Here is an 18609-nt window from a genome sequence, read left to right as displayed (position 1 = left end):
ATAAAGTATGGACAGAGTTCACACAGACATGGCCTAGTAGGCACCAGAGGTTAAGACTTCATAAAAGGCTTAAAATATGGTGGGAAGGAGGGGACAGATTCCACATTTTCCAGCACTGCAACAACTCTCCATTCTATCATGGTTGGGAAAGGGTTAAGAAGAGAGGAAATCAACACCTCTTTCAACTGCAGCCCTCAAACTCAGGAGGTCTCCAAAAGTGTTATGTCTATCTCTACCAAAAGACACACGAGGTTTACAGAAGAAATGAGCTACTCACTAATAGCTGGTACAGAAAAGGGAAGCAAGGTTGGTGCTAAAGCAAAAACTGTTCCTGACACATAATCAGAGAAATGTCAGGTTTCTCAGGTGAAGAGATGGTTCTTGGATAGGCTGATAGTTAACATATACTCTGATATTAATTTAGAAGTATCAAAGAAGTAACATTGAAAATTGAAATTTTAAACAGTGATCAAACAGAAAGCTTAGTTCAGAAACTCAAAATTTCTCAAATAACAAGACGTATTAACATTTAAGAGCAAAGTATTACTATGCTACAATAACTACTCTTGCAAAATCTTTGCAAGTGCTCAAATATCACTGAATAAATTCTAGTAAAATTTAAACCCATTTATTCCAGATCCTACTGGTCCCATGTTAGAAGCTATTCTTTCTGCAAACCCTCCAATCATTGCACTGCCTAAACAAGGATGAAAAGATAATATACTAATTAATTTAAATAATCAAACTTCAAAATTCCTAAGGTACTATCCTCTCAGAAGATGTATAGTAACTGAAAATTATAAAGTATTCTGGAAATAGTTCAAATATCTTACTGAGAAAAAGAGTACATTAAAATTACTAAAGCATTTTCATCAGGTAATAAGTTAAATGAAACATTATAAATTTGTGATTTTTCACAAAACAAGGACAATTTTTAAAAATATAATCTGAAAAAAGGAAAGAAGTGTGCAGCCAGCCCTACCAAGTCTACCAAATGAATCTCCAAAGCCTCGATTTATTCCAATATCACCACGTCCAAAATCTCGCTCCATGCTACTAGTCATCGCACTGCGGTACAGCTCTGAAAAGGTTGTGCAACAAATTAACTTTTTCAAGTACATCAATACGTGGTAAACCATTCAGGACAAAAACCTAAAACTAAACTGAAAAGACAACAGAAGTCAAACATGTAAAACCGCCTGATCTCCCCAACTTGGCTCACACCCCACGCCCATCCCCAGCGTGCTGGTCCTCATCCCCTAGTGCCCATACACCCTCTGAAGACACCCAGAGCGCCCCTTCCTCAGTGAGGGGAAGGTATTTCAATACCAGGAACAGTCCACACAGTGAACATATCCCCGCCGCATACAGGTACCTACCTCCCATTCGGCCCACTCCACCAAATCCTCCCATGCTATTCATTGCTTCCAGACCACCAAACCCAATTCCTATGAAATAAAGATAAATGTTGAGATTTTACCGTCAGTTGTGCAGCTGAAAGGTACATTTTGTAAATGTTAGGTCTCACCAGTAAGCTTGTCATCCACCCTACCTTGTGCAGTTACTTGTTAACACATCACCTTCCCTTAAGTATAGACCGGGCTTAATTTCTGCTAGCAGCCTTTAGAACATGAGCCAGCAATGAACCATAACTTTTCTTCCTTAGAATTCTTTCTAGTTCACTAAAAACAGTAATGGGTACATGCAAAATAAATAAATAAACAAATAAGTGCTTATACATACCTCCTCCAATCCTATTCATTCCTCCAAAACCTGGACCATCCATTCCCATACCTTGAATAAAATCCAGTATGTACTTTTAGTAACCTTGCCTTAATAACTAAAGAGTAACATTGTGCACTTTAGCAAAACAAATTCCACTGGTCTGGCCACAGTAGAACAACAGAGAAGCAACAGAACACTAGGAATGGTTTAAAGTGCTGCCCCACAGCAGTGGTCTAGGATTGAAAAAGGCCTCTTGGAACACTTATTTAAAATAAAATTTATCGGTCACACCCACAACATTCAGTTAGAGAATATGTAGGCATGGGTAATCATTCACTTTCAGAACAGAGACAGAAATGTCACTGCAGAGCAGGTTTAGAGATCCATTCAGAAAGTACAGACTACTGAGTTAAAGAATACGGTGTGTGTTTAGGAGGATGTGGGTGTGACAAAGCAAAGGTAAGGGAAGAAATACTTGGCTCATAATGATTACCACGATGACCAGCATAATTAAAGCAAGGCTATAGCATCTCAACAAAAAACAGGAATTTGATAGCATTTATTAGTCCATCAACTCAGAAGGTGATTCTCCAAGTAGGGTCTGGGGACTCTGAGGGCTGACCAGTCAGAACTCCTTCAGCTATCAAACGTGCCAGACATCACCTGTGCTGCCCTCACTCCCTTGTGAGCATGGGTGCAATTCTCCATGGAGTGCACACCGTGCCTGACATCACCACAGACTGAATGCAGGGGCAGCGAGGGCAGCCCGGCCAACTTGTGCTTAGCCAAATGTTAGAGATGCCAGACAAACGCCACTCTTCTCCCTCTTTTCTTGTATTAAAATTATATTTTCTTTAAAATTGTATGTATGTTAAAAAAACTATACATTATATAGATGTTAAATATAATTTTTAGGGTCAGAAAAGTTGACCCAAAGTTAGAGTTAATTATTGGCAATTTTAAATACATCTGTATATTTTCATATTTTAAACTTTTCTATAATGCAGAAAACACTGAGAAACACAGTCACATAAAATTATTTGGGGGTTCTCAACAAATTTTAAGAGTATAAAAAGGCCCTAACATCAAAAGGTTTGAAGGCAATTTCTCAACATAAACTAAGTGTCAGTCAGTCCAAGTAGGCTGCCAAATAACTAAAAGCTACCATCCTAATAACTGAGTTTACACTGCTTATGATAATGGTAGCGTTTCACCCATCCCACAAACACTATATGCCCATGACACACGGGCACTATGTTGAGAATTCTCCTTCTGCCTTAAAGACATTCCCATACCCACAGTATGGAAGACCACTGTACCCCACTGGGCCTCAGAATGCTCTGACCCTGCCCATCACTTCTCACCATACCTGCTCTCAAGGTTTTAATCCTTTATCAGACCAAAGTGACATCCTAAATATCTCTAAAATGAAGTTCTTTAAATATCATGACAGGCTAATAACCCCTGTGTTTATTATACAGCAAATGTATCATTTAAAAAGAAATCAGAGAGTTAGAATACTCACCACTTGGGCCTAAATTTCCCATTACACCACCAATGTTCAACTGGCTGGCACTAATAGGCTGTCCACCTGGACCAAGTCCCATTCCAATGCCACCAAGGCCACCTCAAACACAAAGAACAGTATTACCAGACCTCTATACAATTAACTGGCACTAAAATACAAAAACAACCATGTGCCTGTACTAGGATCTCAAAAATGTTGCAAATTTGCAAATAAGAGCATTGGTTCTTGTGTTCGTTTAGAAAGCAGCACACAGTGCTCACTTTGGCAGCACATATACTAAAATTAGAAAGCAGCATACAGAAGCCTGGCTGTAATACTGTGTATTAATAAGTTGTGTTATAAAGCAGGTTCCACTTATGACCTAAAGGTAGAGTGAATGAACAAAACGCCAAAAGGATTCTGAATGATGTATCACCTTATAAAAGGTATACAAAACTAAAGAGGAAAATTTGCAAACATGTATAATCACTTAAACCTTAGCATTACGGTCAACTCAAACTAAAAAAGTCAACAACCATGAAAACATAATACTGAATGAAGCAAATATTACATAATCTGGTTTTATTAGTGACATAAATATATACTTACATTTGTAGAGCACCTTGTTTCATATCTATCACCCACAGATGAAACTGCTGAGACCTTGTACTACCTACAGTATTACCTGACATTTAGCTATGTGATTAAGCTAAGACTAGAAGTCTTCTGTCCTTAAATCTAGGAGTTTTATATGATCTCTTTGAAAATAAATAAATTAGTTAAAATCAACTCTTAAGAGGTATAATTTGATGACCTCATATATAGTAAAACTAAGGAACATTTGGACGGTGACTGATTCTTCTAAACCTGAGTACAGTTTTAAAGTTCTTTCTAGTCATAGTAGCAGTAAATAAGTCTTAGGGCTGGGAAAATCATACCCTGTATGTAATTTTTAGAAATTAGAACACAGAAGCATGTTGTCTGGAATTGTAAAGATCAATACTTTAGAAATATCTTTTTCCCACTCGGTCTCTAGAAAAGTCCCAGGCAGAAGGCACAGCACGGGCGGCCTCCAGGCTCCTGCGAGCACTCAACCTCACCCTCCCACCCAACGCCACTCTGCACTTTGTGGAGGCAGCTGGTCCAGCGTCTCAGAACAAGAAAATCAGAATGGACCTATGGACCTGCAACTCTGTTTTTACCAAAAGTCAGACAGGCAGGTTTGGGAAACAGGATGTTCCTACTTGCCAATTACAATTGTTTCAGCAAAGGAAAGGAAAGAGGAGAGGAGCGAACATGGAGGGTGTGTCCTGTGACAACTAGCTTAATGGAAAGAAATCAATTCCGTCAAAGTCCATGAATGCATAACGCATCTGAGCACAGGAAAGCTTATAAAAACATCCATCTCTAAAAGAGTGTGTGTACCATGGAGATGTGAACATAGTATGACGTTTTATCTAAATAAACAGAAGAAGATTAATAGTGAAAAAGTACACTGGAAGCCCAGACACAAAGCCAGGACCCTGAAGAGGATAGCTGCCTGGGTGGGTAAACGTGGAAAGAGAAGGACTGCCTCACCTGGGGTTTCCACTCTCACACTGTGAAAGCCTCATGACACACGCACACATGCATACACACATGCACAGTCTAGTCAAGCTGCCCACCAAAGAAAGACCAAGACGTTAAAATCAGCTCTATGAAGAACACAGATTACCTACAGACAGGGTAATTCATCAACAGCTGACTTAATGGCAATAACAGAAAGCAGAGGACTTTGGAGGTATTTTAAAGTGCCGAGAGAAAATAACTATCAATGCTGAACTCCGTAAAGCTTGAAGACACTTGCAGACAAACCAGCTTGAGAGAATTTACCAACAACAGATCCTTGCTAAAACAGCTTCTAAAATACATGTTTCAAAGAGAAAAAAATTAGTGTCAGGGTCTGTGAAAGCAGAGGAATGATAAGACAAGAAAACTAGAAAATAATAATAATAAAGTCTAATTTGTGGTAGGGAAAAAGTAATATACTGCTAGACCACTAGGGAATAATACCATTTAATTCAGTAGGAAAGTGAGTAGAATTGAAGCACTGTAAGGTCATTCTAAATTGAACAGAGGAATAATTAACTTTAGGCTTTATACAGACATACTAAAATATCCAAGATAACTACTTAAAAAAGACAGAAGAATAAATATTTACAAAACAAAAAAGGAACATGAAATAAGATAATGGAAATTAATCCAAACAAACCAATCAACATACGTGAAACTCTTCAATTTAACAGTAAAGACTGGCAAACTGATTTTGAAAAAATCTAATCCCAACCAAAGAACTAGTTTGTAAAGGACACATCCAAGAGAGTAAAATATTAAAGGGCAGGTAAAATGTAACAAAGAAATTCTAAGCACACAAAACTGTTGTACTTATACAAGCAGCATTAGACAAAGGATTTAAAGGTAATTACTAAAGATTAAATCACCCTATAATGATGTTGTTTGATTCACTAGGAAAATATATCAATTCTTTTTTTTTAAAGTGTATCAATTCTAATCTTGGATACACCTACTAAGTTAGCTTGAAAATATTTAAGGAAAAACAAGAAAAAATACAGAAATCTCTCCCTGATGAGAGATGTTTACAGCTCTAAGTAATCAGCAGCAGAAACAAGACAAACTCTTAGTAAGGGTGTAAGGCCGCCATGAGGGGCCAGCCCCACTCACTGGGTGGAGCACTACTCGCCAGGCACCTGGATACTCAGAAGCATGTGCCACGTGGCAGGCCCGTAAGTCAGTCCAGACTCATTTCAAGTAATCACAGTCATACAGACCATGTTTTCTGACCATACTGAAGTCAGAAATAAAACACAAACTCATGCATTTAAAAATTCAAATATCACAACATTGTAAATACATGACTCAAGAATAAATCACAGTGGTAACTTTTAAACAGTTTAAAAACTGAGTTATAATAAAAATACTCCATAGCAGAACCTGCATACAGTAGCTGAATTTATAATCTTAATTGTTTATCTTACAAAAGAAAGGCTGCAAACTAGTCAAGTAAGCCTTCAACTTAGCCAAAAAAGAAAAAATCAAGAGGCTAAGACAATATTGGGGGAAAAATTCTCTTCTTTGAAAACATTTACAAAACTGACGAATTTCTAGGAAAATCGAACCAGAAAATAAAGAAATTGTGAACTTTAGAATTCAAAAGGAGACAGAAATATGGACATAAATTTAAGAAACAATTTTATGCCAATAAATTTTAAAATGAGCAAACATGAAAAAATCCTCTGAAAAACAGAAATTACCAAACATCACTCTAGAAGTGATAGAAAATATGATCAATAGTTCAAAAACCTTCCCCCAAATAATATATAAAGACTAGAAAGTTTTACATATAACATTTCACAAACATTAAAGGATATGTAATTCTAACAGAAAAAGAACCAACACTCCCCAACTCAATGTTTTTTTCGACGGGGAGGGGGCGGGGGGGGTGGTACTGGAGATCGAACTCAGGACCATGCACTTGCAAGACAGGCGGCAGAACCCAGAACCACTGAGCTAAAGCCCCAGCCCTCAATGTTTCTAATAATTAAAAATTATGGGGCCGGGGCTTTAGCTCAGTGGTTCTTGGGGGCTGGGGCTTTAGCTCATACTACTTCTGCCATGAGAGGTACTAGGATACTGTAGGGTAATTATTGTCACTTCTGAGACAGGACACTGAGACACAGGTGTTCAGTACATTACAGTACTGTTCTATAACCCTCTGGAAAACAATCTGGTAATACTAATCAATGGGTACACCTTCATACCTTAAAAATCTACCTAAGGATATCTGCCTTTAGGAAACATCCAAAAAACTACTAAAGTTTTAGATATAAAAAAGCACACATTACTCTGTTGGAAAATAAAAGAAATAAAAATTAAAAGACCTAAAATAAATATTTAACAGTGAAACAGCTATAGAGCAAATATATGGCACCCAATAAAAACATTTGGAAAGAATCTTCAATATAGAAAAATGGTTATGCTTTATTGTTAAAATACATAAACAACTAAAAACACTCAATATTATTTACATAGTTCTCAACTATGTAAAAAAATATATGTACACAAGACTGGAAGAAAATATACAAAAATGTTAAGGTGGTAGGGAAATAACAGAACACTTTTTACCCTTCATAAGTATGAACTTATCACATACTTTAGCATGACTGCTTATACAGTCAGAAAAAACTACCAAAAGAAAAAATATGGCATATAATGTTTATCTTCTCAGTGTTCCTAATTAATAGCACCAAACTATGCTTAAAACTCCAAAACTAATCCCAAACTGTGAGGAACTTGGATGCTGGCACAAAAACTTTTGCTTATTAGCACCTAACAAAACCAAAAAGACAAAGACTATGTTATTTCAAAAAATAGATTTTACTTACGTGGTAATTGTGGTGTTTTACTATCATGTGAACGGTAGTCTTCATGAGGTACAGATTTGTCATCCTAATTGCAAAAGAGTATCATATGGTTAATGCATTACCTAAAAGAAGCGTAATGCTGACAAAGATTGAGTGGTTGGAGGGGTAAGTGACAGAGAGGCACTTACCATTTTCACATGCATAGGTCTGTCAAATAAAAACTGCCCATTGAACATAGCTGTTGTTTCAGTCAAGGAAAGTCAGTTAGGATGACTGTAAAATTATACCTGAACACAAACTAATCTTATTGAAGGAGTACTGAACTATCACTAATATTTTAACACCTTTAGTATTTATTGGCACAAATCTTCCATATAAAGAAAACATTTTATGCTCTATAGTTTTATTTTACGAATAAAATATATTAATTCAACCACTGAAAAAGAAAATTTACAAGCCTTCATTCATCTAAACAACTGCATTAATGTACAAAGGAGTACACGTACTAACAATCCAAAGCATGCATGCATACAATTATTTGTGGTAGGAAGGGAGTAGAAAACAATTCATACCAGCCCTGTACATACCATATGGCTAACTCAAGCTCTAAGAGTGACTTTAGTACTTGGACACAGTGAAGGTTTTATGTGCTGGAGACTGAAGTGCAACATACACATCTAACCTAGGCAAGCTTGAATTCCATGGCCCCCACAAGATGGTACCAAGCTTCTCCAGCCTCATTAAACAATACTAAAATGTCAATCAGGATACAAATTGCTTGAACTGCTTCAATTGCTTGCTCAAAAGTGACCGTGCCCATTCCTCTGCTCTTGCCATCTTTGTCTTCTTTAATATCTGCCCGCTTTACAGTTCCAGCTATGCTGAACACTTCCTTTAGTTTCTTCCAACCAACTTTGAAGTCCAGCTTAACATAAAAATGTATAAAGTTAGATAACTAATAAATTTCCCATTTTATAAATACAAAAGAATCTTTTCTAAACTACGGCTCTTGTTCAATAGTATACCAATAATGTTTAAATACAAAAATCTTAAGTTGTTTAAAATCAGTTCAGCTATATCTACACTGTTGCTTGTCCTTATTTTTTTAATTCCCCAAATCAATCCCCTTCTACATACAGATCTTCCTTGTTTAACAACCTACCTGTTTCATGACTGCTCAAACTTACAACCTGCCACTTGGACTTACAGCTTATCTTTTTTTTTTTTTTTTGTATAGTTCTGTTTTGTATAGTTTTTCTAGAGTTCTGTTGATATAGCCTCGATGTCTTTTTTTTCTTTTTGTACAGTATACCCTGTTGATATAGTGCTGTAATTTCTGATTGTACTATACGGAATAGCACTGTAGCTTTATGTTGTTATACATTCCAGTACTGCATGCAAGAGTTATGCAAATAAAGGCAAAGTCATCAAGCTGAAGTTTCCTTTGCCCATTTCTTTGTTCCCAATGTTTTAATGTACAAACTACGCAATTCCTCATTTAGCGACCAATTCATTTAATGACGTACTTAGCAGACCAGAGCTCAGTTGTTAAATGAGGAATGTCTGTACTTGAAATTTACACATCTATTTTTAATAAAAGAAATTCAGATTTTGAAAAGTACTGTCCATTTTACTCACTGTCAAGAACTCAGAATAATAAACCAACTACAACATGCACATTCACAAATCAAGACTACAAAAATGAAATCCATTTACCAGTATGAATAAAAACACATATAATTAAAGCAGATAATATTATGAACTGCTCAAATGTTTATAAATTCTAGTCCTGCTTAAAAAGATAGTTGTGTTCAAATTCTAATCTCATCTCATACATACAGACTTAAATTGGGTTTGGGTTAACAATAATTATGATTGCACTAATTAAAACCAAGCAAAATGTTCTATAAAACTGAAAATCATTCATCTAATTAAACAATCTCATGCTTAAAACTAAGTAGGTAGCTGAAGAATAACATTTTAAGACTTAAGCTTAAACTTACATTAGCAACAAAAATTGTGGAACCAAGTCTCCCAGCCTGCAAGTTGCTGATGACCTCAGGAGGAATGTTTGGGTTATTGAGAATGGATGGTGGTAAATTCATCAACCCGGTCCCCATCTCAGGGGCATGGCCTCCTGGAAATGACCCTCCTGTTCGTTGTAATGCTCTACGAGCATTTTCTCCATCAGGATCCTGTAACACGCAAGAATGTTAGAAGCTGGGCCAGGGGTTTAGCTCAGTGCTGCACAAGTGCAAGGACCTGAGGATCTGATCCCCGGTAACAAAAAAAGAATGTTAGGTTCTACCAAGTCAGAAAAGTCATACTTAAAAATAACAACTTTAACTTCTACTGTAGCTAACCCAACTGCCTCCAATTATTGACTCTTTTGAGGAATGAGGTTTTTATTTTTTCTCAGCCACAGAATTGAGAAAATTCTAAAAACCTGTGGGTAGACGAGATTTTAGTCTTCAGGGATATCAAATACCACTTTCCATTCAATAAAGTTAAATACCACTTTTCATTCACTAAAGTCATTAAGAACTTGAAATTAGTTTGATTTTGCCCTTACAGTAATGTACAAGTGTAGTACATACACATATATAACACATCCAACTCAAAAAGAAGCAAGACACTCACTGTGACTTGTAACTCTTTTCTTTCCAAAATACAGGAATGGTGAATTCTCACCATCGGGTGCCCAGTGGAATGTTAAATTCAGACTAATGTTAAATGCAAAACTTTTCAACAAACAGGCTGTTATAAAGCTCAGGAATACTGAAAAAAGGGGTGTTTTATTGTAATTTGTAAATCTCATTCCTGAAGAAAATACAATTATCTACCTACCAACTTATCTTCCTCAACAATGACTATTATTTGAGATAGGAGCAGAAGAGGAGAAATTTTTTAAAATGCTGTGTCCAAAGGCAGACTGACAGTAAACTTTTTTTAAAAATTCACGAGCTACATCCTATCTTTAGATAAAACCAAAAGAAAGGTTTAAATGTACTTCTCACTCATTCCACTAGGTGGAATACAAAACACACACACACACACACACACACACACACACACACACACACACACACACAAAATCTCCAGTGCCAGATGACTATGCTAAAGGTAACCATCGACTCTACTGTGCTGGCCTCAATGGAAATACTAACTAAATAAAGTTGGATGACTTTAATAAATTCTCTGGGATGGCCAGAAGAATAGCAGATGAAAAGATGAATACAAGAATAAAAATATATTGGTTTCTAATGCATTTCTCCACTCATTATAAAGAAACACAAAGGATTACAAAAGTAAAGAAATAAATGTCATCAAAGAATGGCATAAAACTTTTAGGTTAATAAATTAATGTTTCAGGTTGGAGGATTTAAAAATATGTATAAACACAAAATTGAGAATCATGGCTGCCCATGTGGGAAAGAGGACAAAACAGAAAGGAAGATACTTCTTGCAATGTTAAGATGGGTCATTTAACATTACTAACATTTTAAACATTTAACATTAGTAAAACATATGCAATGTTTTCATGTTCTTTTACATATGTATGACAAGTATATGTACATCTGTGTGTGCGTGTGTGTGTGTGTGTGTAGAACAAATCACCTAGAACTAACGGTTTTCATTCCTCTTTTCTCCTTGCTGTCAGCCTGCTGGTCACTGACTGTTCTCACCAACAGAGGGGCTATAAATACATTTACAAGTGCTACTGATCTCCACTTAATTAAATGGAAAAGACGTAATTTTAAGATCTGTTAAAGACACTGGAAATACACTTTCCTTAGACTTCCATCCCAATAATAGTTCTAAGCATTTACCCAGCCACCCACTTGTAAATCAGTTCTTCCCAGAAAGGGAGTGCCTTTAGTAATCTTAATCCAAAAATGTTTAGTCACTTAGGAGGCCAAATTTGCCCATTTTTTTCCTCTTAAAAAGTTAAACAGGGAGATGTCACCTATCAACCTGAATCACATAATGCCTTCTAGGCTCTCTGAGATATACTGAGGATCAACAATGTGCTAAAATTTAAAAGAACACAATAATATGCCTTAGCTTTTAAAATCCAATATATTTTTATTCAAATAAAAGTAGAAAGACCCTACAGTCATATGTCTTTATGGTGTCTGTATGATACTCTATAAAGGAAATATACTTAACCTCCAAAGAGAAATAAGATACATAGGACAGGAAAATTATCTTCAATGCTAACATATTTCTGAAGCACTGGTCCTGGCTTATGCATAAAAACCAACAAATAAATATAGTAGCTGCCACAGTGCACCAAGACTAAATTTCCTCTACCAATTCTTTTTTTTTGGGGGGGGGTGGTACTGGGGATTGAACTCGTCCTCTACCAATTCATGTTTCTGTTAAAAATTTTTTTTAAAGGCCAGGGATTGAGCTCAGTGATGCCGCCACCTGGCTGGCAAGCACAAGGTCCTGAGTTTGATCCCCGGTACCAAAAAAAAAAAAAAAATATATATATATATATATATATATTTTTTTTAAAAACAAAATAACCTTCAGGCAGAAAGAAGATTCGAGAAATGTGGACACTAATGCTACTAAAGGGGCTTGGGATATAAGTGTATGCTGGAAGCATGTGGCCTTTAATAAACTATTATCACACTCCAGAACAAGGGACCAACAATCCCTGGACAGGAATAACAGCAATCATCATTATTTTTACTAACATTTATTATGCAGCTAAAATATTCTAGGCACAGTGCTAAGGGCTTTATATAATACTATAATACCACAAATATAATAGCTGTTGAATGCCAGCCAATGATGAGCAGTAATGATAACAACTTGGAATAAGTCAAATATAAAGAAAAACTGCTTAAAGGAAAATAGGAAATCATGTGCAAGTGAAGCTATCATTAATAATCAATGCTGTAGTAAGTCTCCAGCTTAAAAAGCAGAAGCTGTAGTCAGACAAATATATTCTCAAAAATGAAAATCTAAAGGAAGCATGTCCTTATAATCAAATGTTTATATTTCAGAGAGATCTTACCTCTTTTATATTCAAGGGTCTTCCACTAAGATCATACTTGTTCATAGTTTCTAGTGCTTTCTTTACAAATTCTTCATCTTTGAATTCAACCACACTTAATGGAGAAAAATTTATAAGAAATGTTTATGTACTAAGACTTTCTTTCACAATCAGAAGTTTAATTTGACTTAAGGTATTGAAAAAAAAATTCTTACCCACAACCCTACATCCAGGTAGATTTTTTGAATATATGCAAAAGAAAAAACAAGTTTTAGATCAGTAGATGAAGTTAGTAGTAGATTCTAACACTTACGTCATTAAAAGTAATCAATTATATAATCATTTTAAAGCCTTTTACACCTCCAGAACATAGCAGGCAAGTGATCATAAATTTTCTATAAAATTTTAAATCCATCTATTCATAACAGAAGCTAGCATATAACAAGCTTGGAGCACATTTTTACATTCAAATAACTTTTCTTAAAGTTAAAACTAGTATCATTGTACAAATTCAATCAACAGTAATTCTAGGAAGTATGTGAAGACTCCAATATACTTGTCCTTACATAATCACAAATATTTTTAAAAGATATATTGTGTACAACATATTTTTCAACTCTAAGAAAATAAAAATTGCAAATAATATTAATTCTATTTTTAATAAAGTTCTGTATTAGATTCAAACTCACTGCAATAGCATCCAATTGTAAATATGTAAAAATCACCTATGCGAAAGAAATGTAGAATCACTTTTTAAAATAATTTCTTGTGATTACTGTTCAAAGTGTCATTTGAATACAATATTTGTATTTCTCATTTACTAACTTGTTTTTGCTAATAAAATTAAACACTGTAAAGAGCTTTCCAATGTATTCTTCAGTATACTGTACAGTTGTTGTTAAGAATCAAAATCTACGATCAACCAATTCCTTCTGTGCTAATTTATTCATCAATGTCCTTCATAGCATTTGATCAGAGCACTGCCTCGTATGTGGTCCTGCACATTACCAAATTGAGCTTTTCAATAAAAGTTTCAAAGATACATTCTGAATTAACACCTTTAAGCTACAAGCCTCTCATAAAACTCTTAGGGAATATTATCACTTCAGTAACTTTAAAATATCCTTGAAGACATCAAAATACAACAAAAAAAATGTTATTGACTAAGAAACATTGCCTTAGAGTATTAGAAAAGTGAATGCCCTTTACAAAAACGTTTATTACCAAACCCATCCCTTCCAGGCAGCTAGTTTGGTTGGTATAAGTGTCACTCTTACTAGTATAAAGCCTCAAATCTTGAATGATAAAGTAAAGCAAAATGAAACTTAAGTTTCCCAAAACTGGTACAAGTATTATACAAACAGTAAACTGCTGAGGAACTTTTAAACCTCAAGCAGATTATTGCCCACAGCACTTACCCTTGATTTTCCTTCCGCATCCTTAAAGAGCTCCACGTATGTAACCTCACCGACTACATAAGACATACAAAAGGAAGATACCAAGAAACAATGCATTTAAACACCAGTATCTTGCTTTACTGCACACCTGTGCACAACTCTACAGAAACGCACCTATTATTCACCAACAATCAAAACCAGACCAACATACCTCCTGTCAATGGCTATGTAAATTTAACTAATTTTCAGAAATGTACATCATCCACATTCTCTAAAAAAAGCTAACAACCATATTAACCTAATTCATACTACAGATCATATTTTGGCCAGCATGATATAGTTGGTGAACAAATGCACATATACATACAAATGGTCCCTTAGCCTATCATATTAAAAGACATCAACATTAGCACTTTTCAAATAACTTTGGTCAGCCTACACACAACAGCTGTTTTAAGGTGACCTTCTACCTGAATGTCCTCAATCATGGTTGCCATCAGTAAACTAAATTTACAAGTCATGCTTCACAGCAAGCCACACACTTTCTAAATAAAGTCAATGAATAGAACCAATCAAATAGTTGTCACCTTACAACAGATACACCAATGCAATTATTTTGTATTTATTAGAAGAGATCAGCCTCAAAGCCAAGTACATAGTTTGCGGGACTGATGAAACTCAATTTTTCAAGAGGTAACAGAACTAACTTTTACAAAATCAAGTATTAAAATTATTTTTCCCCAAAACCAACCATGTATATAAGATGAAGGTTTTCAGGTTATTCTGAAATCAAACTACAACAGCAGTAACGCAATTTTAATATAGAACTGCAAAGACAGCATCATGGCAGTCAGGACAATGCAAACAAAAGGAATTCCACAGCCAGATTCCAGACTCCACCAAGGTAATAACAAAACAGCTTTAGGGAAAAAAAATCAGGCCTTGTTATTCATACATTAACACACTACATGTATTGCTTACCTAATGCAATAATGCTTTAAAAATCTATAAAAACTTCAACTAGACAAAGCGATCACTTTAACAAAATTCTTGGTGGCATGCAAATGCTGGTTTGCTATCCTACTGAAAAGTGGCAAAAAGAAAGTACTTCATTTATCCATACTACCTTAGAATGAAATTGTGTCAAATGAAAGAGGAAAAGATTAATTCACATGTCAAGAAATATAAATTAATATTTTGAATCTGTGTGGCTAAGAAGAATAAAAGTGTGCTTAGTTCCCTCCCCTCCTGACATGAAGATTAACCAACACTGGGTGAATTCAGCGACACTTACCTTTTTCTCTCATTAGGTCTTTAATAGCTTGCCATTTCATGTCATAGGGGATGTTGCTAATGAAAACTCTGTTACGATTTGGACCCTTCTTTTCCCCAGTGCCTGAATTCTTGTCTTTTGAATAAGGATGAAATCGATTGGCCTTTTTATTTCCTGTGGATTTCTCTTTTAGGTCAGATTTCTCTTCTTTTACTGATTCATCATTCTCCCTATGAATTTTAAAAACAAAAAATAACCTCAGTAGTGCTGGTAAGAATGTAAATCTACATTAAACAATTCATATGTTTCACTTCATAAAATCCTCCACTACACTAGGCCTCAGCAAAGCAGTTGAAGAGACAGCCTGATAGGTTTGAAACGACTCAATGTCGTTTCAAAGAAGGGTTTGAGCATCTAGTCTTACCAAACTTCTCAGTCTCCCACTTAACAATCCTCATATTTTTCCATATTAAACAGCTGTAGGCATCCAATCGCCCAGTTTTTCCCATCATACCACTTCATAAATGTTATTAGAACCTATGGTAGGATATTTTTACAGTATATAAAATTTCCACCTTTAATGGGGTATTAACTTTCTGAGTGTGTTTCAAAACTCTTAAAAATCTCATTTATTAAATGGTATCGTTTCTTAAAGGTTAACAGTTTCTTCCCAGAACTTTCTCTTTTTTGCTAAAAATGTAATAAAAATTCATAGCTCTGCCTATATACCTACATCCATATATGTATATGATCACATGTATATGGTCCATACATGTGTATGACTCAAACTTTTTCTATTCCCAAACTGGATAAACAAAGAAAATTGATAAGGTATCCTAACATATTCACGTTGAACATTTTCTCTGTCTCTCACAATAAGATAGTACAGGGTATTTCATAGAATTGTATCGCTTTAATGTTATCTATAATGAAGGGATAGGATAGAGGGAGGCAGTAATTAAACACAATATGAGCCAGAAATTTATAAGTCTATTTAACAAAGCCTAATTGGAAAAACATTTAATTTATAAGACTGTAATCATAATGTCATTATTATGACGCTATGAAATGTAGGTATACATAAGATCCAAGCATGTTCTGTACTGCAGGTAAAACCTATAGATAAAAATCTGGATTTATATTTAAAAATGCAATTTACCTTTCAAAACAAATAGTTTTTACAAGTTTCTTTAAAATTACTTTAAAATTACTACTCTAGTGAAGTTAAATTTTTTTACAGAAGTTACAACAGATTCCCTCCTAAATCACTAATTACACTACAGAATTTAAAATTATTAATAATATTAGAGCTATTTTCACAAACATATACTAATAAAAAAATCTCAAGAGGGCCGGGGATTTAGCTCAGTGGTTTCGCCACCTGCTGCGCAAGGGCAAGTACCTGAGTTCAATCCCCGGTACAAAAAAGAAAACAAAAACTCAAGAATGACACTTAGAAATCTAATTTTTTTAAAACTTCCTGGATTACTGTGAAAACCAACCAGGTTTTCTACCCCAAGCTCTAAATGCCCTTCTAGGCAAGCACTGTGGATCTACACATTGCCCTACTCCACAGACACTCTGCCATCGGTCACGAGTTTCCTACACTGCTCACCGGAGCAGGTAACACAGCTTTATGCAGTTACATACACTCTCCAAGCACAAGAACTCTCTCTCCTGTGGTGTAGTTCAGCCGCCCTAGCACGTGACTGCATGTAACGGGGATTCTGAAGGAATGGACAGTGAGGAACCCACACTCATCTGAGCAGACGGGGCCAGTGTCTGCCAGTGAAGCTGCTGAAACCAAGGAAGAGACAGCATTACCAGACTTGCTTTGCTACCTCTCCAGATCCTGACAGGGACACCTTCCTACCAAACAGCTCCCTCACCAACAGCGGTGGATCTAGAAGGGGTCTTCTTGGCTGTCCAGTTCTAGAAAGCTCCTCCCTCCGCACAGATGGCAGTGCTGGGAAAGGCAGGGAGGAGCCAAGGCACAGATACCTCTTCTCTGGCTCCTGGGGCAGCAAATACAACAAGGCCCTCTTAGTACCTCCCCAAAGGGCCTATTTACATAACGGCTTCAGCTGAATTCAATGCATGTTTGTAAAGTAAGTCTCTGTTCAAATAATCAAGTATCTATAGCTCTAGATCAAAATCCTTCCCCCTGACTATTTTCTTCCTGAAGGAAACCAACTGTGTGCGTGAACAAAGTTCTAAAGTGCCCAAAATGTTGTTCTGTTCTTGACTTGGGTGGGGATTACATGAATGCGGTGATCATTTGCTTGTAAAGATCTGACAATTCTACTAAAGATCAGCCTTTTATCTAGACTATCTTCTTTAAAATATTTATCAATCATGATCAGAGACAGCAATTTCTTCTTGTCACCCAATTAGTAGCAGCTTATCTATACCACTAAACCACCTCCAATACATAAATTATCTATGGAAGACCTATCAGTTTAATGACTAGAGGAATGATCTGATTATTAAGAAACTAAACCATAATTACACAATTCCTGAATTCTTTCTGTGCCATAAATACACCATGGAGAGGAAATAAAATATATGTGAAAACTCATAAGGAAACAATGCTACCAAATACTGGCACTATATCCAGAATTCAATGTACTAACTCTCAAACTATTCATTTTGATAAACTCATCCTTCTTTAATGCACTTAAAGACTAGAATAATTACAAAAATTTTATCTGCTCTTGAGACCAAATTATTCCTTGCCAATTATAAATTTCTGAAAAAAATCAGTATCTAACAGCAAATGAAACATAATATTATGTGATTTTAAAGCATGAGATCTAAAGTTAACCTTGTTTCAGAAGAAAAATACCAAAGGAAAACTCACAGCTTTACGTGCCTATCTAAGGAAAAAAAAGAAAGTTCTCGACCTAAATTCACACTTCAAGGAACTAAAAAAAAAAGAACTAAACCCAAAGTTAAAAAGAAGGAAGAAAAAAACAAAGATCAGAGCTTAAATGCAATACAGTGGGAAGATGAGGGAAAAGGTCAACAAAACTAGGAGTTCTTTTAAAGAAAAATAAAATTGACAAATATTAAGCTAGATGCTAAAAACTGAAGACTCAAAATCAGAAATTACAACTGATAAACACAGAAATACTAAAGGATAATAAGAGAGTGCTATGAGCAATACTATGCCAACAAACTGGAATAAAGTTGAAGAAATGGATAAATTCCTAGAAGCACACAACTCACCATGACCAACTAAGGAAGAAGCAGAAAATCTAAGCCAACCAATAGTGACA

General features: G+C 35.5%; 1 protein-coding gene across 1 annotated transcript in view; it reads right to left on the bottom strand.

Annotated features, from left to right (window-relative positions):
• Positions 1–18609, bottom strand: part of Myef2 (myelin expression factor 2) — a 37321-nt gene that overhangs the window by 11773 nt on the left and 6939 nt on the right. The window contains exons 2-13 of the mRNA XM_013074493.3: positions 15353–15561; positions 14080–14132; positions 12877–12884; positions 12683–12776; positions 9657–9848; positions 8425–8578; positions 7842–7891; positions 7675–7738; positions 3251–3352; positions 1744–1794; positions 1380–1448; positions 983–1081 (exon numbers count right to left, since the gene is read on the bottom strand). Coding sequence (XP_012929947.1) covers positions 983–1081; positions 1380–1448; positions 1744–1794; positions 3251–3352; positions 7675–7738; positions 7842–7891; positions 8425–8578; positions 9657–9848; positions 12683–12776; positions 12877–12884; positions 14080–14132; positions 15353–15561 — 1145 coding nt within the window. The remainder of the gene's footprint in view (positions 1–982; positions 1082–1379; positions 1449–1743; positions 1795–3250; positions 3353–7674; positions 7739–7841; positions 7892–8424; positions 8579–9656; positions 9849–12682; positions 12777–12876; positions 12885–14079; positions 14133–15352; positions 15562–18609) is intronic.

Source organism: Heterocephalus glaber, unplaced genomic scaffold (assembly GCF_053883595.1).
Source record: "Heterocephalus glaber isolate CG9 unplaced genomic scaffold, H.glaber_assembly_v1.0 deba00000122, whole genome shotgun sequence".
NCBI classification, from domain to species: Eukaryota; Metazoa; Chordata; class Mammalia; order Rodentia; family Bathyergidae; genus Heterocephalus; species Heterocephalus glaber.
This window is presented reverse-complemented; position numbering and strand designations above follow the sequence as displayed.